At 33.9% G+C, this 26,161-nt stretch overlaps 2 protein-coding genes across 2 annotated transcripts; one reads left to right on the top strand and one right to left on the bottom strand.

Annotated features, from left to right (window-relative positions):
• The first annotated feature begins 1,283 nt into the window (after window positions 1-1,283).
• On the top strand, window positions 1,284-10,657 carry LOC148280732 (uncharacterized). The gene is made up of 4 exons (XM_088227892.1): window positions 1,284-1,669; window positions 3,753-3,901; window positions 8,110-9,671; window positions 10,079-10,657. Exons 1-3 carry the CDS (start codon window positions 1,392-1,394, stop codon window positions 8,331-8,333), a joined length of 651 nt encoding a protein of 216 aa, XP_088084018.1. The 5' UTR covers window positions 1,284-1,391; the 3' UTR covers window positions 8,334-9,671; window positions 10,079-10,657.
• LOC148280731 (uncharacterized) lies at window positions 7,543-26,123 on the bottom strand. The gene is made up of 13 exons (XM_088227891.1): window positions 25,852-26,123; window positions 25,655-25,772; window positions 21,938-23,979; window positions 21,718-21,852; window positions 20,050-20,243; window positions 18,540-18,700; window positions 17,694-17,917; window positions 16,623-16,748; window positions 14,753-14,829; window positions 13,290-13,368; window positions 12,810-13,054; window positions 10,937-11,077; window positions 7,543-8,352 (listed from the first exon to the last, which is right to left on the bottom strand). The coding sequence occupies exons 2-12, from the start codon at window positions 25,770-25,772 to the stop codon at window positions 10,951-10,953; spliced, it is 3,528 nt and encodes a 1,175-aa protein (XP_088084017.1). The 5' UTR covers window positions 25,852-26,123; the 3' UTR covers window positions 7,543-8,352; window positions 10,937-10,950.
• Between the last annotated feature and the right edge of the window lie 38 nt (window positions 26,124-26,161).

The following is a 26,161-nucleotide window of genomic DNA, read 5'->3' as shown; positions in this document are numbered from 1 at the left end:
TACAATTTCCCGTAGCACTCAACTTCCTCATTCTAATAACTGTTATTTTGACCACATCCAATTGTTGTTTATTAGTGTTTAATTTTAATGAATACCCTCTCTGAGATGGCGGTTATTATTCATAGTGAACGTCGATTTCAAATTCAGTACTAATGTTGCTCTGTTTAGATTTTAAATATTTCAATCAAGTCACCACGCTGCTCCGTACTGCTCCGTATTTAAAAAATATAACACAACCTTGCAAAATTAATCATTATTATCTACCATCATCATGCCTTTACCCGCATGGTGGTGCAGAGGGAACTGCAAATGCATCTCGATCATCTATTACATAAAGGTAAGGTAATCAGTCTAACACTTTAAGTGCCAGTCCAGGGACAGTGAAATATTGTCGATCTTGCCAAGAATTCGGAAGAATTTGGTCGGCCTCGTGGTGTAGTGATCAGCGCGTTTGCTTACCATGCAAGAAGACTGGGGTTTGATTCCCGACATGGTTGACATGAAATATTTATTGCAAAAAGTGAGTTTACACTAGAATATTTCATAATTCCTGGTTTGGTACCTAGAGCGTAAGACTGATCATCTTACCTTTATATAACAAAAATGATCAAGAAACACATCGATTGGTGTAATAATGCAGTGCCCTATTCACCATTAGGTGTGGAAAGAGAGTGATGGATGATGATGCCAAGAATCGAACTTTAAGCATGTAACCTAAACCGTAATACTACAAAGAGGAATACTACTTTGCTAAATTTTATTTCTTTTTCAGATTTTTTACCTGAGAATTATTGATTGAAGTTTGTTGAGTATTCTGGTTCTATTTTCCGCACAGAACTGTATTCTTCATCCGCTTGAACACGGAAATAATAATTACGCACTTTATATTTATTTATAAGTGTGATTCGCTATTATATTGATTTGTATGAGACAATTTTTTTTTTTATCTAATACGAAAAAATAAAAGGGTTTCACACTTTCCAAAGCTAAATTTTGTGTAATTTTTAATGGTGAAAAATAAACAGCATGCTGAACAGAGATACGTTTTTTGAGCTACACCTCTACTGTGTAAAGCGTCTCTTTTGCATTCAATTATTCTATAAAACATCTAGAGTTTTTGAATAAATAAATCATATTCTATTTTCATTATTATCTGAAGCCATCGAAGAACGTATTCGTATAGGTATGAGGTATTTTCTGGAATTTTTCCAGTATTGTGAATCATAATCTTGTCTGTGGAAATTGAAATTACTGTCTATATCCTTTCAGAATAACCGTAAACCGTAGTCTGTGGAATAACCTATAAAATTAACGTTTGACAGCTGTCTTTATAAACAAATTTTCGTCCGATTTTCTCGTGTGATGTTATTCAAATTTCTAATGTTTTTACTATGGCGTTAAGATCTTTAGTGAAATTTACCCCTTTTGCTTCCAAATTTATAAGAAGACAGTTGAATCACATATCACCAAAGGTTTTAGTCAGCAGTTTTAGTTTACCGGTGTTCGCCGTTACAAAAGCGAAATGTGAAAATACTCCTTACAATTTTAACTGGGATGAAGATAGTTTAGAGCATGAATTCCTCATAAAACAAGCATGCACTGTTAATGTAAATTCTGCTAGTCAATTATTAACTGTTACTCTTGTCGCAATTCAAGATACAAGTCAAAGGTAAAGAAAATTTTCATTGTAGTTTATTTTTTCTTGTTTTGAAATCATTACGTGGAACTAATCTCGATTACTATCGATTCGATACTAATTTTGAACAATATTTTCCAATTCTTAGTCCTCGGAAATTTCCTACTAGTCTAACTAACACACATTCTGTTGAACATAAAAGCCAATATGTTATGGGATTTGTTTCCTAAATGTTAAAAGTTTTATTGAATGACTTGAACCTTACCATAGTAATAATTTTATAACTGGCATTATCATACCGTCCATTATTATATAAAGTATTTCCATAAAAATATTTTTTGGATATTACTTGTTTTACATATTATGATCCTGGTGATCCAGGGAAGTTTCTGACTACGGTTCCTGAATGGATAGAATATCTGACTGGCCTAGATCTGGACCTCTAAATGTTTTTTTTTGTTTTCTGCCATATGTCAAATTAATAATGCATGCAACAATTTAAGTAAACTACTTGTTTTGCATGTTACAAATTCCCTGGTTGCATAGGTTGATCCATCTTTTTTTTACTTAAAAAGTTAAGAATATCGCATTGTTCTGTTTCCAATTTCAAAACTTTAGCTGTATTGGTATATTTGATATATCGTCATTGCGCCAGCAATATCTGTTAAGTAACATTGTAATTTTTTTTAAGGAGTATAAATCTGGTTGCGCCACATTTACTATGTAGGTTGGTGCGTTAAATTTATTAACTACCTACTGAATCCTAGTGGGAATGTTGCAATTATTCTATTTTTATATAGTATCATCCTATTTCAACGAATGTGGATGTGATTCTATTGCCGCGCGATCACATCGAATATATTTTAGTGTTCGCAATAATAAATTTTGGATCCATCCGCCGTTCATATTCGTGCCTAGTTCAACACAAGACATCTCATTAAAGCCTGCCTCCGCGAGAGAAGTTTAAGCATTAAGGTTTGGGAGAATCTTGTACTGACAAGGTACGTAATTGCATTAATTTGTATTGGGGTTCAGTAGCAACAGTACAGAGGTAACGCAATTATCAACTAGAAAATTCGCAAACCAGCCGCAATTCGAGCACCTACCTGCTATCTTACGAGTGGCGCGATAAAAAAAACCTTTTAATGACAGATTTTTTTACATATTTTTTTTATTGATAACATGATGGAAAAATACGTCATTTTATTTTGAAAACATATTTTATTAAAACGAAATTGTGTAATCTTAACAGATATTGCCGGTGCAACGAAGATATTATGTTGTTGTTTTTTTTTTAAGCAGAGAATATTTATTTATTTATTTAACTTTTCGTACCTAATTTATTTTGTACATTGGCGGGCTTATTGCCAAATGGCAATTTTTCAACCAACCAATCAAATAAAAGTTTTATTTTTATAATTCAAGTTACAGAACATATTCAATAAAAAAAAGATTAAAAAGCTAAAGATATATAAAACTAGAAATAAACGTATTTGTTTATAAATTACCTTTAATTAAAACTATTACTCAATGGGAAAAAGGTAAAAAGAGGAAAAAGGAAAGGAGGAGAGATTAAGGAAGAGAAAGGAGATGTTTCTTCAGACGTGATTTAAACAGAATAACACAACAAGAAGACAAAGCTTGAGATAAAACTGCTTACTTCATTGTTTGGCCGATAAAACATAATTTCTTTGTAATATTTCTTAGTTTATAACAGTTTATTTAGTGATTAGAATGGAGAATAATTTGACAAACGATATCCATATCAATGAGGTAAAGCAAATTAAATAAAAATGTTACAAGCTTGAAACAAATAGTATTTAAATTTGTGGGTGGGGTAAACGTGACAGTATGCAGAAATATGTCATGTGTGATGGAAAAACGCTTTAATCACAACTGCAACACTGCAAAAAGCAAGACAAATTCAATCTTGTTTATTGAATAAGTAGGTATGCTTTTTGTTTATTCTAACAATGTTAAATTACACAAATATCAGCAGTACTGACATTGTTATTATAACTAGTACAAGTTGAATGCATAAAAAAATATATATATCCACTATTACTTATAATTTGACGCTTCGGCGTTACATAAAAAATTTTAACATTTTTCACAGGATGCGAGAACTTCTAAGCCAAGAAATTGCGCTAGTACGGCAAGCAATGGAATGGGGAGATATGAGAACACCAGAGGAACATTGGGAGAGACTAGTTTCAGTAAGAGGACAACTGATAGACCTCAAACATAATTTAAATATGCTTACAAGTAAGAATATAAATCATTTAATTATAATCCTTTTTTCAATACCTCAGAGCCCGTATTTTTCGATGTTTATGTAATCAATTAAAATTTTTACTATCATCAGCATTCATCTATCGGCATCCGATAGTGATCCTTTAAGTGTAGGTAAGGTGAGGTTAGTCTTATGCTTCGGGTACTAGTCCAGGACGCTTAAATATTGCAGTATAAAACTACCTTTAAAACTAATATTTCATGCCAACCTACCAGGAATCGAACCCGGGACCTCAAGCATGGTAGGCGAACACACCTTCCATTACACTACGAGGGGGACCTATCTCCCAGAACCCTGGACAATGTTTTTGACTCCATGGATACTCTCCGGTAAAAATCCATTCTGTTTACCTTTTCAGGATTTTTACGTGAGAGTAGCCATCAATTTGAAAACACTCATCCAGGATTCTGGTTCTAATTTGCACACAGAACGGTATTCCTCATCTATCTACCCGGCAATCTTAAATTAACTATATAAGTATTTGTTTTTCTTTGAAATTTTATTGTTATTTTGGCACCACGTCACCAACAACGATAACTGCTAATATTGTAAAGTAGTAGTTGTAGCTTATGTTATATATTTTTACTGTTGTATAAAAGTCAACCAAAAATTGCAATCCATAAATTATTATTTTTTAAATTACAATCGTAAGAAAGGCGCAAAAATCAGTGCGCGCAGGAAAAATGCTTGGCAGTTGGGATATATTTTGCGTCACACTAGTTTGGCATTTGAGCGGTTAAAGGTGATTAAACACTAATATTTCATTACCTGAAGCGTAAGTAAGACTGAACTTACCGTCATGTAACAGATAATCAAGGTAAGCTGCTTTGGTGTTCCGATGTAGTGCGTGCCCTATGCGCCATAGGGGTATGATGATGACGAAAAACAAGTTGAAGCCTATATACAGTCCCTTCTCAAGGATAGTTTTTAAAAGTAAAAAATACTGTGTTTTATATGATTATTTATTTCATTAAGAAAATTTGTATACATAATATTGTGGTACATACATAAAAGATTAAAACTTTCATTACACACTTCTGAAAAAAACAAATCTTCCGATACATTATGCTGAATGCCCCCGATCGTACCAAAAAAACATAAATACCTAAATACACTTCATATCCAATGTACAATCTTTCATTCTAAACACTTAATTCAATAAAATATTTACAAAATGTAATAAATTTATGAATTCGGGTGACAAAAGGTTGAAGGGAATTTATATTTTTACGGCGAGTTTTAAAAATTTACATTTAAAAATATAATATTGTACAATCACAGAAATATTTTGTTAATATGTATGTAATTTGAGTACCAAGTATGTAATAAAACATATAAAGTATCAGAAAAAATAAAATAATGTAAATTTACTTAATTGTATCCTATTTTCATCAAATTTATTCCGCTCTAAACTTATTGCCTTATAAACTCCATTTGGTTTAATAATGCCACACTTATTTTCTTTATATTCGTATGCAAGTAGTCAATAGCTGCGGAAAAAAAATAGTTACAATAATATTTTAATATAAATCTCTTCTTTGGTGTTTCTGAAATCAATTTTGCTATACTGTGACAGAAATATTTTATTAAAATGCCCTTACTGTATGGTTTTACTGGAATAAAAAAATGTACATACTCGAGTAATTAAAAATAAAAATAATCGTGCTTACAGTGAATACAAATTATGTATATATGATACATAGACTTCTAAAATATATTAACCATCTAGACTGAACTCTTGGTACTTGGTAGTTTAATGCGTATCCAGCAATCGAATGCACCAAGTGATCATCCCAGAAATATTATACATATAATATAATTCACGGACTTAATATAAATTGAATTCAGTATCTAAAAGCTAGAAATCATTCATTTGCTTATTCTCTTAGATATGCATATTTACGTATTTTATAAGTTTGTATAACACAATTTTAATAACTTTTGTACAGTTAAGAAATTTATTAAGTTTAGCCTCTGTAAATTGGCGAAACTGATGTGATATCTTTGCCTATAAAATGTTTGAACTCAAGTACCAACACTTACTGTTCGCCAATTTGGGCTGACAATCTGTAATTTTAAATATCCAAAAGATTCATAGATAAAATACATTTTCAGTAATTCTGATGTCCATTTTTACTTTTGTTTTTAACTAAAGGTTAATATAACAGCATTAAAATATTCTGTATCAATAACAATATTAAGGACTTTTTCACTTTTAGATAAGGAATACAAAAAGAAGACAGGAAAGCTTATATTATTATTACTTAAAAATAAAGATAGCATATGTTATATATAAAGTGATAACACAAAACTGAGACTGAAAATTATGAATATAAATATCAGAATTTCTCAAAATTTTAATTGAGAATTATTTTAATGTGTATGTATATTTACAAACACATACATACAAATTATTTTTCAAGTATTACAGAATGTAAATTTTTAATCGTAAATTCTACTGCTGCATGTTTTTTTGATGAATTAAAAACAGTATGTATATACGTAAAAATGAATAAATGATCAATCCATATATCCCGTGAATGCACTTTTTAAAGATACACATACACAATCAAAACTGTAGCTTCAATATTAATAAAATAAAAGAATATATGGATATGAATTTTAACACTGTTTTAGAATAAAAACATGTAATTGAAACTTAAAAGTTTAAAGAAAAATTAATTTAAAACAAAGACAATAATATGTAGTAGGGTTTATTTGAAAATTCTTAATTATTTTTTAAATATGTTGTTGGGAAACCAAATATTATAACTATAAAAATAAAATATTTCTTTTCAACACCATTCTGATTATTTACCATTAATTAAATTCTGTAAAATGGTACAAGACACTTGATTGAAATACATAAATCATAATAATATATATTTTTTACATTTGCGACATAAAGCACATGCAGATTATTTGTGAAAACAAAATACGGTGATAAATATTAAAACCAGATTCCAATTTGGTAATCAATGGACCATATACAAAATTAGTATCTAGTAATCTTACATCGGGTGCAGATCAATTCCCTTTAATTGTATAAAATTACAAATTAATATTATTCTCAATATACTATTTTAATTTTCACAGAACATCCAAACAGTACGTATAATTTAGCTTAACCTCTAATTATAACGCTCGAGCCCTAATATAGCTACATAGCTACAGAAACACAAATTTGGAAATAAACCGCACTAAATCATCTCAACATTAACAATGGTAAAACAATAACAAAATACTTATGGGCCCAAAAAAGTTCTGAACGTTGATTCTATTAAAAAATCAAAGCAATTCAACAATATAATTAAAAAAACAATATCAGGAACAAAATAAAACATTTTTTTAATTCACATGAAGTGAAATTCATACTCCATTATCACAGTTTGTTTAGATATTTTTTGGACCCACTGTACATATAAATGCCAAACTTTAAAATAAACCGTACAAATGATTGTTAAGATCTCTTCGATATATAATTTCACAATATTCCATTTTTATCATTATAAAGCTCTATACTTAAAACTACATTGATTTAAATAAAAGTATAAAACTTATTTTCCCCCTGATTTGAACCAATCCACTTTTCTATATAGACAAAATTAATATATTTATTTTTTAGGATTTGCTAAGAAGAGACGTCCTTCATATATACCATCATCCCATAATGTGCCGTATGCTCTTCCAACACTTACTATTTTTTTCAACAACTGTTTATTTAGTACCTGGATGTGAATAAAAACTCTTTTTCAATTGCCTAAACATATGACAAAACTTCTTTTCAAATAATGCTAGTTTTGTTCCGAACATTTTCTATTGAAGAAATAATTTAAAAAACAAACTAAAGTTACTGTATTTATTAAAGTGAAAACACAAATTAAAAAAAAAAACAATTTTAAAAGTATCATGAAAATTTTAAGCACTGTCATTTTCTATATTAAAAAAATTATAGTATTTTGTTTAAAATCAATAAATATTTAGTGCTATTAAACAATGTTACATATACAAAAGGTTCAATTTTTCGTTGAACATTTTATTGAAATGGCAATAGTTTTGCATGTTTCAAATTTCAAGCAATGTGCAACTTCAGATGTTAATTTTTAATTATTGATAGAAAACAACTTTGAAACAATATGTAAAATTTCAAGCATTTTGTGTTTTCCGGTTTGATTTTTAGGTTACTCGGAGTACGCAGAGAAAGTGGCTACCGTGGTAGCCGAGCTCTCCTTCCTGTCTGGTAATGTGGGGGCGTCGGATGCCATCTGCGAGAGGATAGAGCAGGCTGCGAGAGCGTGCGGGCGGGAGAGGGAAGCCAACCACAAGCTGGAAGCCGAGAGCCTGGAGCTGCAGCAGACGGCCATACTCAACTCCGCGCAGATGGAAGAGATCATGAAGAAATGAGACAATGGTACTGAAGACCCTAGGGGAAAAAGACAACAGTATATAATACACTGGACCTCCCTTTTTGAAGTTTTGAAATAACACATCCAAAAAAAATATTTTTTTTAATGTGCATTAATTTAACAATGCGTAATAGTGATATAATTATTCTATTAGTTATTTATTAGAAGGCCCAAATCGCTCTTTTACTCACTTGATGTATAATATCCATGGGTGGCAGGAACAATCACATAAGTCAAAATGATTTTATTCAGGAGACAGTTTTTTGTGTCTCAAACATTGCAAGAATCAAATTTAACATTGAAAGAATGTCCTTTATTTTCAGGAATACATAGTTAGGTGATAACTCTTTAATGCTACTTCGTTAAAGGCAAAAAGTTTGAAAAGGTTCTTCTTCGAGAAAACTTTTTTTGTTGCTGATAACTAATAAATTTATTACAATATTTTGAGTTTGTCCAAATGCTTGTAGACAAAATACTGGACTTCATATTCCCTTCTTTAAAATGTTCTCCATCCCTGTTGTAATTCGTTAATAAATTTATTTTGTGGAATAAAATATATCGATAATATTACATACAGTCGAACTTGGTTATAACGATCATGGAAATAGCGAGATTTCGGATGTAACGAGGAAACATTAGTTGACATTTTAGTTCATAGTTTTCTCCATACAATTATTCACTGTTATAACGAGCTACTTCTCGGACATACCGAACAAAAATATTGTCAAAAATTACACAAAAAATCTTAAATTGTTAAAAACATCATTCTCGTAATAAGAACCCAAGTAATAAAATTCAAACAGTCGGCTAGGGCGTTGGGATCGGATTATGTTTATGATAGCTATGTAAGTGTCTACATACCTAATTTGATTTTTCACCGATTATATTGGATAGTGAACACGCATGTTTTTAAAAAAATCCAAGCTTTGTGAACTTAGTAAGTGCCGGTTCGACACATTGTTACAATTTACAGCTGCTGTAGTTTAGAAATGACATGCTTGTTTCGGGGGTTTTCACGGCATTTTTTTTTAGATTTCCATGCACAATAAACATTACTAGTGGGTGATATCAAATGAGTTCTAGATCAGATCAGTTAAAACCTAACCCCTGAATTATAAACATGTCTACTAACAAGAGGAAGTGTCTCTCAATTTGTGAAAAAGTGGCAATTATTCGTGAAATCAAACGTGGCACGAAAAACTTGGAAGTGTGTACAAAGTTTTCTCTATCTTCATCCACAGTGTCAACATTGTGGAAAAATAAAGATGTTTATTTGTCTGCATTTGAAAATAGAAAGTGCGATCGTACTAATGTCGATGAAGCATTGCTCCAATGTGTATTTTTTTTTTTTTTTTTTTTTTTTTTTTTTTTTTTTTTTTTTTTTGTTTATTTTTCCATACTGTTACATATTATGCATGTATTAAATTACATATTTTACATATTAAACATATTAAATTACATATTAAATTACATATTTTACATATTAAACATATTAAATTACATATTAAATTACATATTAAACATTAGAAGAGAAAAAGAGAAAAAATACATATTCTAAAAATAAACATAGCCTTAAATTTGGAAAAAATGCCCACAAAGACTTAAACGTCTGAGCGTGGGCCATTCCTTTTTTATTGTTTTTGGTGAATTTTTTGGTATACAAACACAAATATGACAATGCCATTAAAAATCATACATAAATAACAGGAAAATGACATAAACAATGTAATTAAGACATTAAAGTTTACTTGTTTACTTAGTGACAATGTGCAATAGCGATTGTATAAAAAAAACCTTTCTCTGGTATAACGAGTAACGCTTATAACGAGCAAATTCAATCGGTCCCATCTTCCTCGTAATAACCAAGTTCGACTGTAGTTGCATACTACAAGATGAGCAAAAAATGAAGAAGTTGACTTATGTGATTCTTTCCCCGCCCATATAGATATATGACAGTGAATAATTTGTGTTATAAATTTTTATAAGTATTTTGATGTCTAGTTATATTTAAGAAAAAAATTAAGGTTCAATAAATAGTAAACAATTTTTTTTTAAATCTCAAATTAATTTTAATACAGGAAAACCTATCAATCATAATTTTTTTTCACGATATTGTGTGGAACGTATCCACCAAGTAAAGAGCGTCCAGTGTAATGTCAAAAATCCTATGGACTAATTTTTGGTTATTTTCACTGTAAAAAAATATGGTACATATTTTAATGCTACGTTTTTAATATTTAGAGCATTTAATAACAAATTTTAGTTTATTTTATCATTTATTTTGTTGATAACTAAGAAACAATAAAACATTTGTATTAATAATTTGTCTCTTTTTTTTGCACCACAACAGGCCAGGAAGCCCAATTCAGTGGTGAATTGTACAGCACAGAACAACCGGGCTTGAAAAAAATCATATATTTTTTTGTGTTCTCACGGGGAATCAAACCTGGAACCTTCCGTGGGTGGAAAAACATTTACTGTTAATTCTGTTCTGATATATCTTATGTGTTAGTTGAAATAAATTGGTTTTCTTGACTCGAGATTTTGTTAAGAAACAATGAAGTATTGTCGTCCATATCAAGAAAGAATGTGAAATATTACCTTAATGGGCCGGTTTAATATGGTTTGGCATCTTTACTGAGTTGAGTCTCAATGTCGACCCGGCATATAGGGCAGTGCTTGTTGGTAGTCAGCCATTGGTCAACACACTCCATGTGGAACAAGTGCATACATGGGAGGCGCCTGAAAACATTATATATTTTATGAGTCGTTCATAGATAAACATTCCTAACCATTATTATTAATTTAGACGAGTTCTCCGCCGCAGGATTTATTATTTTAAACAAACATAGAAATTTATAATAGTTTCAATTGAGGGCTAAATTTTCTGGAATGCTAATCTAAGGTGTTGGCGGCGAATGCTGCAGATTCCATGGCCAGCCAGACATACAAATGTGTCTGTACTCCAGGAATTAGACATAAGAGAAAGACTTACATCCATGTGCAAGAAAATAATCCTGCAGTTCTTTGGACATTTTTTTAGAGGGGTTTGATAGACTCTGATAGTTTGCAGAAAACTATCGAAATGGGAAGTATCAAAGAGACAAGGTCGCGTGGATGTCAACCGACAAGGTGGGAGCGACTTGGTCGCTGAATTATCAGAACTATCAGTGACAAACGCCTACAGAGCAGCACAGGACCCTTACAGATGGAGGGAGACTGTCCATAGACGCGCCATGCATGGAGTCGGGCGTGATCACTATCCTTAGACATGAGGCTCAGATTCAAGGGAAAGAAAAATCTAACAAAACAGAAGGCAGCAAAAATCTTTATTAATTTCTAATATTTAAAAAAGATGTTTGTAAATTTTTGTTTAACTTTGAGAAATACTATTGTCTATGTACGCTTTTATATGTACATTTAATAGCCAATATCTGCCCAGGTGGATAAAGAACACAGTTCTGTGGGTGAAATAGAACCAGAACCCTAGATGCATGTTTTTAACTCGATAGACCTCGTGCAACAATCAAGTTTCACTGGATTTAGTGTACCAATGCAGTGCCCTATGCACCATTGGGTGTGGATAAGGGGGCGATTATGATGATTGAAGTTCCAATGTATGTGTATACACACATTATTTTTTTATTTAATTTTGTAAATGACCTCAAGCTGTGTGCAAAATAATATAAAATAATAACATTTATAATTCAATGTTAAAAATTAATATTTTGAAGGTATTTCATCATAAGCAGCAGAACCAGAGTGATGGATATCGTAGATTGTGAATAAAGTGGCAATGGGTGGGGCATGTCGCAAAGCAGGATGCAGCAAGATGGACCCTGGAGTTCTTGAAGTGGAGACCTTAGAAGAATAAGAGCAGGCATCAGAAGACCTCAAAAGAGATGTGCTGACAATATAGGCACTGTGGGGCGGAAGAAATGGCTACAAAAAAAAAACAAACGATGGAAGGATATGGAAGAGGCCTATATGCAGCAGTGGAGAGATGCAGGCTAGGGAAGAAGAAGACATTTTTATTCTTATTCTAAAAAATGCGGTTCAGTTCTACATAAGCTCTTGATGTCACTGCGACCCGTGTAGATCTATTGTGACGGGTCTCCGTAAATTAGTTCTCCCCCTCCAAACCCAGGTCCTTAAAGTATCGAGTCATAAGGTAGGGGACGAGCGTTCTAACACTCGAGTTTTATCAGTGGTCCTCCGAGGATGGTTGCTATTTTGTGATATAAAGCATCACATTCACATAGAATGTGTCACATGATCTGCACTGCAGAATCTAGAAGTTTCAGAAAGGTGTATTCTAGCAAGGTGTTTATTCAATCTGCAGTGCCCTGTAAGGGCTCTAGTGATAACCCTCATTTGATTTCAGCTAAGTTTCATTAGGTCGAAAGCAACCGAGTAGCCCTTTAGTAATTCCTTCGAAAGAAGAAGACATACTTGGTGAATAGAATCTACATACCTGCAATCATTATCATTTTCGAAGACAGACAGGCAGATGGTGCACTTCTCCAAGGCATCATCCTCACTGAGTCCCTCGGCTACTGTCCTCCTCTTGTACTTGTGGGAGAATGTGTTCCCCTCGATGACATCACGGGTAGCTCCGTGATGGACATTCACCGAGCGATGGGACTGGAGCACCCGCACAAAGTGTTGCAGGCGCGGGTTGTTCCCCCGCGGCAATAATGGCGGACTGTTACCTGAACCCTGGAATTTTCAAATACTCAATAAGCAATGGATCTCGGTTATTTATTAATTAAACATTATAGATACCGAGAGAGAGAGTAAAAAGATAATAAGCATAATTTTTTTGTAAAAAAAATAAAAATAAAATAAGTTTAGTTTATTTCAATAAAATAAAATAAAATATTTGCATTCTTATCATTTACTCAAATATTTCAATTTACTACACAGTAAACGAGTAAAGAATAGTGTTACATACCAGCAAGGTCGGCTGAATGGAAATATGCAGGTGGTGAGGAGGCGCTACCAAATGGTAAAGGTGATGATGCACGTGTTCACTGAAAAAATACAGACATTATTTTAGTTTTAAATATGCATAAATTTTTGTAATATTGCAGAGCTATTTGCCAATACATAATATCTATGGCGATACGGAAAAGGGGCATAAAAACTAGGAGAGGAAGGTATAATTCCCCTTTAGAACCCGAGAAACTATATTCTGCTCCTTTGCCAATCAGCAAGGAAAAAAAAAGATCCTATAAGTATCTTGCATTTGATAGATCCTGATTGTCACAAATTTTACAAGAACTTGCCGGAGACTGTTGATAAATGATATATTTAATTAATGAATGTACTGTTTTAATCTATAATAATTTGTTTTTATTTTAAATAAACATGTTGAGTATAAAAATAAACTTTGTTTTTGTTTCCCGAGCCTTAGCTTAGCCTTTCTTTAGCTTTAATTTTGAATAAGAATATGAGGTATGTAAATAAATTCTGTTTATATTTCTTAAACTGTTTCTGTTATAAACAACTTAACTCAGCTCAAATTTTTAAGGGCACATTAGTGAATTTGTTCTTAACTTTCTTTGTGTAACAGTATGGGAATACAGGGATCATAAAATCGAGTTGTGGTCCCATGGCTAGTGTCGTGGACTCCCAGATCAAAGGTCTGAGGTTTACACCCTGCTCTACAGTAACTTGATTTCTATTTTATAATAATGAGTTATTTACAATCATAAGAATATAAATGTTTCTTATTCATTGAAAAAAAATTGTTTCGTTCTACAAACTACTTGGGAATCTATATTTTAGTTTACCATTTTTGTGTTGACTCATTGATTACACACTGTTTACAATGAAGGCCCTTAATAATGTGATGAGAAAAAAATGTAAATGTTCAATGAGATTGAGTAAAGATATATATAATATCTTTAAATATATCTGTAAGATGTCAAGAGGCAGAACCCTCAGGAGGAAGTACCAAGATGCTTTGAGCCTCCAACATAGTTGAAGGTAAGCTTGAGAAAAAAGATAAGTAGAAATGTAGCAATAATGAGTGTTTAGTTTAAATATATTTACAATTTGAGTGATAGCAAAGCTAAAATGAACTAGTAAATTTATGTAGATTACTACTACTCTAAATAGACTTAAAATTGATTGAAAAAAATAATAAGGAAAAAGGTCACATGTCATAAAGATGCGATTTTTTAAAGGAACAAATATATCATCTCACATAAAATACTCTATTTAAATATATTCAAGCATTGAAGATGAAAATTTTAACATATCCCTATTGCGATAAATAAAAAACCACAGAGGCTCTAGCTGTCAATAAGTAAAACAGCCATATTGTAAAATTGCACCACACAGACTAATGCCCCTTTTCCGTATCACCACAGATATACAGAACAGTTATATGTAAATATAATAAGAACTTACTTGAAAGTAGACATTGAATTTCTATAAGGTTCACCACCGGAAGAAGTTATATCAGATTGGTCCATATTTTCTGGAAGCTGAAAATTGAAAAATCAAAATATAAATATTACAATTACTAGATCCTTAACACAAAGACAACTTAAACAAATACATACTAATACCACTTTCGGACAAAGGGATTTTGAGTATTATGCAAATAAAATCTATAACCTACTTCCACTGTCTATTACGCCCGTAGCACACCTCCGCTGCAAAATATGAGTAGCGAAACCGCTGGATGAATTCCGCTGCGATCAAGTGTAGTTTAAGTAGCGGAACTGGGTGTCGGCACGTCACACAAGTTAGTTGAGTTGAGGCAATCGGAGTGAAATGTCGTCATTATCAGAGTCAGAGGACAAAGCAATACTTTGAAAAGGCGTAAAACTCATATAATTTGGGTGCACAAGATTAATGAGAAAAGGAAGAAATTAGGAGAAACCCAATTATGTAAAGAACTCAAGAGTCACATGAAGATCGTTTTTATGCATATTTTAGAATGAGCCCAGAGAGTTTTGTAAGAGTAATAGTAGCAGTGGTAGGATTCAATGATGTGTGCCACCATTTTGATGATAATGTTATCTTAATTAAGTACAAATAAATAATTAAACATAATACATGTACTTAATACATAATGTTATCTTATGAACAAATAAATAAATATACAAATACATGTAATACAGTCTATTATTATTATAAAAAGACTACATACCATCCTCATTTTATGAAAAAAATGTAGTTTCGCTTTTTATTTTTGTTGACTTCCATAAACACATGCAAAAACAACGCGGCACCGCAGCAAAGTGGCGGCCAGAGCACGGAAGTGTGGCCGGTGTCAATAAGTAAAACAGATCAGAGCAGATCGATGAAACCGCACGGGGAAAGAGATAGAATTATAGTCAAATCTTTGCGTTAGAACAGGCAGTTTCGTTAGTGTTCCGCTTCTCCTACATACGGACAAGACATGGCAAAATTACTGCGGTTCCGCTGTTATGGTTTCGCAGCGGAGGTGTGTAACACGTATGTTACACATAGTTCGACATTGAATTGAATTTGACATCCTTGAATCAGTTATAATACAATTGAGGCACTGGCAGCAATAGAAGCTTAATCGACATTTGACATCAATTTAACACGAGTCTGTAGTTAGCCACACTAAAGGGCCGTTTACATGTTAACACAATACAATACATATGACAATATCGTCTTGTCCCAGCTTCGTGAACAGCCTCGACCGCGCAGGACAGAACACTGGGACAATACGAAAATTCGGCCGCAGTTCACATGTGAGTGTTGCGAAAATGAATACACGATGGCGTTTATTACGAGCGAATCAACGAAAAATACTGGTCAAATTTTTGTCCTACAAATTGCTGTTTACACATAGACAGTGGTCGAGTCCTGGGACAAAACAGTATTGTCTTGTTCACATATAAACGGCCTTTAACTCCTTTAAAAGCTGGAAACTAAATAAACAAATTAAATTGTTTATGGCTAAATAATTAAAGTTCCACTAAAAAGTTATACCAGGGAAACATAACCGCCAAATTTGTATGAGCTGCCAGTTTGCATAATTTATTTCCTTTTCATACATATTGACAAAAATTTGTTACATTAATTGTATTCTCTATTAAAAAAACAAGTCCTAAATGTTTGGAAGTCATTTAGCAAAAACTGTTAGAATGTTGCTTAAGTTTATCTGGCTCTCAGCGCCTCGATTATACAAGCAATTAATTTGATACTTCGTGGTTAAAAGCGATGTAAACATTTTGTTATAAAAATAATTTTATTCAACAACTCAAGAGTGATATTTTAAAAACTGATTTTTACTTACCGTCATCAAAGGATGAACAAGATCAGGTCTACTGTGCATGATTGGCTGCTGATGGCCCAGGAGGGATGCGGAGTGAGCGTCTACAGCACATGGGTTAGTATTCACCATACTGCGACGTTGTAATTCCTACCACCATATTACTTATTTATTAAAAATAATTCATTCAACTGTTTTATTTTTCCATATCCAGGCAGATAAAGAATACAGTTCTTTCTGGTAACATTAATTTCTCTAGAATCGCTATGGCATCGGATTATTACTTATTACGCAGAGTTAAATATAGATACCATAATTATCTATCAAAATATGATTTTTAATGGTCACTAAATAATAACTTTACAGGAGACAGTAAAAACTTCATAAATCAGTAATTTTAATTTTTAACTTTATGAGCTTTATTTTTTAATTGAATATTTTGTTTTTAAGGCATACATGATTTAAGTGTTTTATTTAAACAAATGTAAACTGCAACTGACTTACGCTGTATTCCAAGGAATATACATCTTTTTTTAAATACGCATGTGCAAATGATAGATGCCATTTTGTACGGTAAAAATATTCAATCATAATTTTTAAAAACAGAAAAAATTACTTACATTGTATTCAAATTAAGGGGAAGATATGTTTTAATGCAGCTAATGAATGATACCACAAAATAATATCAGATCTAATTGAAAATACTTTAAAATTAGTTAATGGCCTATCACAAGAAGTAAGTACAAAATTTACTAAAATGACAAAGAAATATCTTAAAGAGGTGAAAAAATTACAACTAGGCTTGATTGAGGCCCTAATGGCTAATGAGCTGAGGTCCAATGTCGCTGCGCCGGTAATCTGTAAATCAAACTTTCTTTTCTAAAAGAATTTTTGATTAATTTTTTGTCAAAATAAAACTACGTAATTTTCGTTTCTGTTATCACAAAAAATCCACCATCAAAAAATGATTTATTTTTTAAATCTCCCGAACAATTTTTTAAATCTTAACAGATAATACCGGCGCGTAACGACAAGATTACAGTTGACTATTGATGAAATATAATAATATTTGTTATTGCAATACATTCCGCATACCTGCATGTGCTGCTGCCTGTGCCAAAGGCGCTCGTGGACTGCGTACGGGGGCACGGGCATGGCAGGAGGGGGGCTGAAGCCGGAGCGCGGTACCCCCCCACCGGCACGGCCTCCCCCAGCCCCGCCCCCCATTACGGAGTGCCCTATGAGGGCAGGCAGCCAGGGCGGGGAAGTGCCCCCGTGCGAGTGCGCTAGCGGAGGCCCGTGGAGTCTCTGACGTCGCTCTAAATATTTGTTAAAGACATTATTTTCAATGTGTTAAAATATTTGTGGAAGAATGTGTTAAATTCGACAATCACCAGCTGAGGCCGAGGGGCATATTTGTAAATACCTAGTGTGTATCTGTTCGAGATGTTTCAGAATCCACCCGAAGTGGCTTTGTAAATAGCAGACATGTTGGATGGATTAACCTGACGTGTACCTCAGTAATAACTAAAACATACCAAATTCTTTTATAAGAAATTTATGGCGATACTAAAATGAAAACAAGAATATTTTTTTTGAGGACGTTAGCAGGCGCTACTCAGAGGCGATTTTGTGTTACAAAAAATATATATTGACTATCCCATGTACCTCTGTGTCTTGATTTCATATATTTCGTACTACTCATCGAACATTTTTAAAACAACCCTAGGATCTTTATATATTTCCGAGGAATAGTATGTAATTTAGTATCCTTAAAAAAATAATTTACACACTTCCTAGATCAATAAGGCATTTTATACATTTCCTAGGAATTCTATAAAATTCCTTAATTTCACATATTACCTGTAACATTTGTATTAAATGCTAAAACCTTATGAGCTAACTTTATGAAGCATGCCTAAATAATGACTAGAATCTCACCTATATTATGATTGGAGTAGTGCGGTGGGTGTGTAAACACGTGCATCCACGTCCTCTGCGGGTGGTTGGTGTGAGCGGGGTGGGGATGTGCTCCCCCTCCACACGCCCCCCCTACACTACCACATCCGTGGCCCACGTAAACACACGGGGGTAACCTAACCCTGGAACATTACATGTTCTTGAAATATATTCAAAATGAGGAAAAACATTTAAGAGAAGAGAATATGAGGGGCTGAGACCCATAGGAGCTTAAGCGACATTTGATATCAGCTTAAGCAAATTATGTTGGATGAAAAAATTCCTAAATTTGAGGCCACACTAAGTCAAATGCCTATATTTAAGCTGGAAACTAAATTAATTAAAAAAATGGTTAAATTAAAGTGTTACAAAAAAAATGAGCTGTCAGTTTACATAATTTGATTCCTTTTTTATTTTTGTTAAGAAAAAATCGTAACATTAACCGTAGTACATTTTTTTATTTGTTAATAAACTATTAAAAAAAGTCAATTTTTTAAAAAATTTTATGTATCGTATTATCAGCACTACGATTTTTGTATTTCTGAAATTACTCCACGTGTGACGTCTCAAGTTCTCTTCCGCTTCTTCTCGGTCAGTTCTACAGATTGGTCCTCTGAATTACCGTAAACCGAAAATCTTTCACAACTGTATCATCATTTGTTGATTCATATGAACTAGTGACGTCGTTCAAAGTAGTGCATTTTTATTATTTTTTTAATATATTTTTCATTTTCTCACTTTAGCGTTCTCCTCACTTTTTTGTTGCTTCCTTGAAAAACATAAAAAACTGCGGTTTTACTTTATATATTTTTTACATACCATCACATAATATATTTTTTTAATGTCGTGACCCCATCTTTATTTCCTACAATTCATAAGACAGCCACATTTTGTTAGTTTTTAATATTCCATTTTATTGAACACATTCGGGAGAATAAAAATGACATTAATATCTAAAAAATTGAAAAAATGCAATGAGTCTGTTTTAGCCATGTACTCTTCATATATCTGTGGGTCGGGTCTAGAAGGGCTAATATCAGATTTCATAATTTTATTGCCACCATTTTGTAGTGGGTGGATATCAATTATAAACTTGTATATGTATTAAACTATTTTATACACACATACATGGTTGTAATGTTTTTTATTAATATTCAATATCAAACAGTTCATTTTAACGCTACAAAATGGCTAAATAATTATTCTCCTGTAATATTACAATTTACGACATTGGCCCTTATAGATCTAGGCCACAGATATATATATATATATATATGATTTGGTTATAATGTATATCTCTTTGGTAAAATACATTTTACAAATTTTTTTGAGGAAAAGTTTTTTGTAAATGTTATAAAATGATTATTTTAACCCAGCCGATTACAAATCTTAACCTCTGTTAAGGCATAGACTTTCATATTCTCAACAGCTACATACCTGTTGAAAAAATATCTAAATAAATTGATGATTATTAAATAACAAGGTTCTGTACCTCGATCGCTGTACATTTAGGTGTGGGGGCTGAGATAGCTGTGGGGCGTGTCTCGGGGGGCGAGGGGGCGGTCCCCTAATGAAGTCCATCTCCACACGGCCACCCGCAGGCCCCTGGGCAGGAACGGGGGAGTCCACCCTGGCAGGACGATCCTCATCTGGTTCGTTAGTGAGGTCTACTATTGCCTGAGTCATCTGAAAAAAAAATTCTCTGATCGCTTTTCCAAGTAACAAAAATTATCCAGATATCCGGAACTGGAGTATTAATGCTGTGCCCTCTTCAACACTGGGTGTGGATAAGGTAAAAAAATATGATTTTCTACTGATATATCAACAAAATCTCATCTCTTTTCCCAAAAATATGCAATCTAGCAAAAATCCCTTTTTTGTTTTAATGACTATAACTCTAAGTGAAATTCTCAACAAATGTTGTTAGATTGTTTTTTTTTATGTAATTAAATATATATTTTTTTTATAATTAAACTGATTGTTATGGAATTTCGCCATAACATATTTTAAAAAAATGCAATTTTGTGCTCGGGTTCGATTTCCAACATAATTAGAAATATTCCATGCAAACTCACAGATCAGAGATGTAAGGTTCAAACCCAACTCTATCACAACTTGATTCTCATTTTCAAGCACAGACACTCGTGACTTTTTGAAAATAGACTAAAGATTAAAATATTTGGGTAAACAATAAGAACGCCAAAAATATGAAGATACGCTGCATTTTATGTACCAATGGAATGACCTAATTGTTCCATCATCATCATCATTCCATGTCCGCTCCCTAGTTGGAGCATATGGTATCCACAAAGAGCCTCCATGCATCTCTGTCGGCTGCCAACTTCATTGCGTCCTCCCAAGTCAGGTCCTCGTACCGAAGTTCTGACATAAACTGCCGGCGAATTGTTTAATATTCATATTTTATTTTTGTTAACTTATTAATTCGTTTTTTTCAACATAACTTAAGAAAATGTTGGCTAATCCATGCCGAGGACACTTAGATTCATTTATTGATTTGGTGTTTATTTTTTAAACCTCAATATTATAATTTCAATGTTGAAAAACACATATATATTTATTTATTCTTTCTTTCACAATTTTCATATTAATTTTTCACACTAAAAATCAAGTTTTACACTAATTTATTTTTTGTTCATAATACGGAGTGAGTAACCTTTTTAGTTCGGGGTGTTTATATTATGAAAAAACCTGGTTTGACCCTGTGTGGGTGCTGTGTTACATCTAGGAATATTAATAATTTTTGCAGCCCTAGTAAATGAAAGGGTTTTGTTTTTTTTATTATTATTAAAGAGCAAAAATAAACATTAAAGCCTTTTTTGTTGCTGAACTTTATTTGCTAAATCTTCAATTGAAGGTTGGTATTTGGCACATTTTAAACACAAGGAAGCGTTACAAACTTTATCAGTCGATTTTGAAAAATTGGTTTTAATATTATTTAACGCTGAGAAAAAGGTCTCACAAAAGTATGTTGAGGTATATATTGTGAGTAAACCACTACTAGATTTTTAGTAAATGATGCGTGTCGGCCAAAATGTCTCGGCGAGTCATCTCTGACACGCGTCATAGGTTACCCATCACTAGTATGGGGGATTGATGATGATGATACTTATGAAGAGAGAAGTTAGTGTTTTAGACTTACCCTCGGTTCGGGGTTGTGTAAAACTTGCACATCATCATCGTCATCACTGGACGCCATATCTGACAACCAATCCAACTGTAGATCAGGTGCGGACAGTGCTGTGCTTGTGGTTTCTGTTTTAGGAACTGCATTACCCTGGAGATACAAACAAATCAATTTTATTTTGTTACCTATAAGGTATCATATTTGTAAAGTGAAAATCATAATAATTATATCTTACATTTTCACAACATCTTCCAATACAAGAAATAATAGAGCCAACTACTCTACTTGTTCCGGGAGTTGCTTCAATAGACTGAGATTCGCCGAGAGAATTGTTATGTTCCTGGTTTACAGTGGGTTTAGGGCTTTCCTGTTTTATTCTAGTGGGATTATGACACAGCTGGGTACCCGATGCAGTATCAGTGTCATTATCCACTTCCTGTTTTACATCAACGTCCATCCTCTCCGCCTCTGGGACTTGGAGGTCTGCTATTTCTGTTTTGAAGGTGCTTGTCGCTGGTAAGGCACTTTGTAAAGGCATTTGGCAATTTTTACAACAGGTTTGTGTCAGTGGCGAACTTTCCACCTCTCTTTTCACAGAAGTTGATGGACCGGGTATAGGCTCTGGGGAGGAAGACGACCGCTCTTGTTTCACTAATGGAATTTTGTCCCTGTCTGGTACTGAATTAACTTCATTCTGTTCTACTTTGATAATAGACATATCACATCTATTTGCGGAGGTAATCGCGGGTTGAGATCCTTCGTTGGCCACGGAATTCCGAATAACATTGTTTTCTAGCGAACTAGGGTGCTGATGTATGTCAAGTGGTTGGTTACCAGTTCCTGGACTAATGTTTTGAGAAGAAGTTGATTGACTTAAACCACAAGAACACATATTGTTACATGGCTCATTAGGAATGTTGCGAACACTCGCATATGAGGGATGGCGATGCATCGAAAGACATTTTCCTTTGGACGAGTCAGATACAAGGCTACATTCTTGTTTTATGACAGGTTGACTCTCTTCTCCATGGGCCAATTGTGGAATATGAGATCCCGAAGAACTTGCCCCGGCAGGGTCTGGCATTCCATAAAAAACCATAGAGTTACGTGCAGAGCTGGGCAAAGAAGGAAAACATCTTTGGCACTTGCAAGGCATTTCTTGGCAAATGGGATCTTGAGAATTGTGGCACTTATGAGATGTTTCAGCGGACCTGCGACGTTCATGAGGCGGATGTCGCTGGCAGCTGTGTTTCCATTTATTATTGCAGCAATTCAAAGGCCTCGGAGCGGTTTCTTTTGATCCGGAGCTAGGTTCTTGTTTAATTTTAGGAGCACTTTGGCTAGGTAATGGGGTGTTTCGTTCGGTTTTAATTTGCAAATCCGCTCCGTCCGAAGGATTACTAGCACCTACTATTCTCTCCATTTTATTAATTCTAGCTGCAATTTTCTTATTATGGGGCTCACGAAGAACTCTCTTCCTGGGTGTGAGACACCTATCGTCTTCCTCTCCGGAACTTACTTCAATCGGTGGGAATAACAACGAAGTGGCTCCAGAATTAGGAGTTTCAACTTCGGGTATATCATTAAGAGCAAAAGTATTGCGATCAGCATCATTTCTGCGCAAATAATTGGTATAATTACTGGGTCCGGCGTAATCTCCAGCAGCATCTCGAAGGCGAGAGTTATTACTGAGATTGAGAATATTCTCATTGTGATAGGGTAATGGTTGCACTCGGCGTCGTAGGCGGTCTGAGAACGGTTCCCCATACCCGATTCCGACAAAACGAATTCGGCGCGGCGACTGGTTCATCCAAGGATCCGGACTCTCCGCATCAGCGAAGGCTCGACTGCCAAAGTCGCTCTCCAAGTCCTCCGAGGGAGAGTAGTCCGTAACCAATCCGGTAGTTGGAAAAAAAACTGAATGTATAGAACCATCACGCGGAGGTAGCGGTGGCGGACGAGGGGAAAGGCTCGGAGGGGGAATAAAAGGAATAATGCGAGAGGGGAGATTGGATCCGGTGGGATCAGAGTTACTCCGATCGTCCAGGAACTTGCCACTCGCATTGTCCGGTACGTTCTGGTAGTACAGCCGAGAGTCGCTTTCACTATAGGGGTAGTGGTTAGAGAACTGGAAGGTGGGGTTGGTATCAGAAGGAGTAGAGAGATTGCAAGGGACACGCTGTATAGGGGGCTTGGGACCCGCAGCTCCGGAAGGGTGCTCGAATACTTCGATGTCATCATCGCTCACGGCAAACAATGGTTCACAATCCATATCAACTGGAAAACAAATTTTTATTTTATTAATTTTTTAGTTAAATTATTTGTGTTAAGTATGTCATTTACAGAAAATATCACAAATAAACTGTTGATATTATATCAAAAAAGAGGTTGAATTGTATGTGTATGTGTTACATGTACTTTATTTAGTTTGTTATCTAAAATTCATGAGCCAAATAAGTACACAACTCTCCTAATTCTAAAGTTCCCGTCACAATAGATCTTCACAAGTCGCAGTGACGTCAGGAGCTTGCATAGCACTGACCCCAACCTCTAAGAATTCTAATGTTCCTATGAAACCACAATAATTACAAATTGATCATCTTTAGCAAGGGACTAGATTTATATTACAAGTACTATAACTGTAATTGCAAAATTTATATAAACTACCTTAAAACTGCTCACGTAAAATAAATCATTACGATGACACTATTACTATTGATAATTTGATAAAATAAGTTATTAGTGATCAATAGTTAATAATATTCAACAAATAAACTCATTCTACAAAGGAGTTAAAAATGAAAAAAATGGTGCAGTGACGATTATTGTTAAAAACATGGGTTTATTGACAAATCGTATCTTGTATTTAGTTAATGGAAAAAGATCTTCTTGGGGATTCGCTTGAGTGTACCCACTACTGAACAACTCATCATCATCCAAACTCTTTTCCTCATATGATGGTGTACAGGCACTGCATTGGTAAAGTAAATGCATCATAACTCCTTCATCTGTTACAGGAAGGTAAGGTGATCAATCTTTCTCTTCAGGTGCCAGGCCAGGGACATTGACACATTGCAATATAAAACCACCTTATAAACAAATATTTCATGTCGACCTTTCTAGGAACCGGACCCTGGACCACAAGCATGGCAGGCTACTAGAACTACCACACGACGAAGCAGACTTTCCCCGTCTCGGCTTCCTTTTTCAGGATATTTACCATCAAGAGTAGCCATCGAGTCGAAAACACGCTTCCAGGATTATGGTTTTATTTCACACACAATACTGTATTCTTCATCAATCCGTATACAGACAGAATAAGAAACTTATTTTCCAAAATGAAGAAATGAACCTAGTCTATTTAAAACAAAGATCTACATCGATATTTACTTTCTGAAATGAAACTTGGAGGATTCGTTTTTGGTGGAAATTAAAATGTTTTTTCTAGTATTACGATAAGTAAATGTGAAGCAGCGTTAAGGGGAACGACATACAGCTTCGAACTCACGGTAAAAAGTTAGTGTTTTCTACTCTACTACGCGTTTTGCACGGCAATGTAGATGCGGCACGAAGCGACAACGCTCGCTGCCCCCTCCTCGCTCTCCGTGGCGTTTGATGATTTTTAGAACCTAATTTGAACACGGAGTTGTATGAAGCATCATCTCTATTTAATTATGCCTCAGTGGGGGCAACAGCCCAATTGTCCAAGCCAATAAACCGCTCTAACGTTTTTTAGTTAATTACCTACACTAACGTGTAGGTAATTAACTACAAAATAGATATAGATTATTGTGCATTATTACACAGATCACCAAGGGCAAGCTTGAAATGCAGACTAAAATAATAAACCAAAACTGATTATTTGCACACATGTTACTAGAATCCGATGATATTTTCAAGCAAGGTGATAAAGCAGGAATAATGAAAAACACATAACAAAGGTTATTATTACCCGATTGCGGAGCTTCATCAACAGTCGATGTAAATGCAGTGTCAAATATGTCTGCTAAAGACGAATTTCCCGTGATGGACCACGAGCTGCTCTCGCGGGAATCATTCTTGTTATCCATCTAAAACATCGGAACATGTATTCCAGTTCAAAATACCCATTGCTGATATGTTTTTCAGTAAAAAAAAATATCGACTCACTGTTCCGCCGTAAAAAGAAAAAACACCTCAACCGATTGTCAAAAAAGCTTCAAGGGCAATAAAGCCATATACATTTTGTAGACTATTTCGCAGACGTATTCAATCAATTATATCTCCGGGCATTAGACTTAGTCCCGGAAAATATAATTAACTCTCAAACTTACTAACGCGCACATCTGACACATACAAATAAAATTTCCTTCAATTCAATTCACATATTATTCACAAGTCACAAAACCAATGTGAAGATGGTTACGAATGGTTACGAACACGAACATAATAATAATACCTGTTCATAAAAGCGCCAATA

This window comes from Micrasema longulum, unplaced genomic scaffold (genome assembly GCF_059751315.1).
Source record: "Micrasema longulum isolate JH-2025_06_02 unplaced genomic scaffold, ASM5975131v1 h1tg000548l, whole genome shotgun sequence".
NCBI lineage: Eukaryota > Metazoa > Arthropoda > Insecta > Trichoptera > Brachycentridae > Micrasema > Micrasema longulum.
This window is presented reverse-complemented; position numbering and strand designations above follow the sequence as displayed.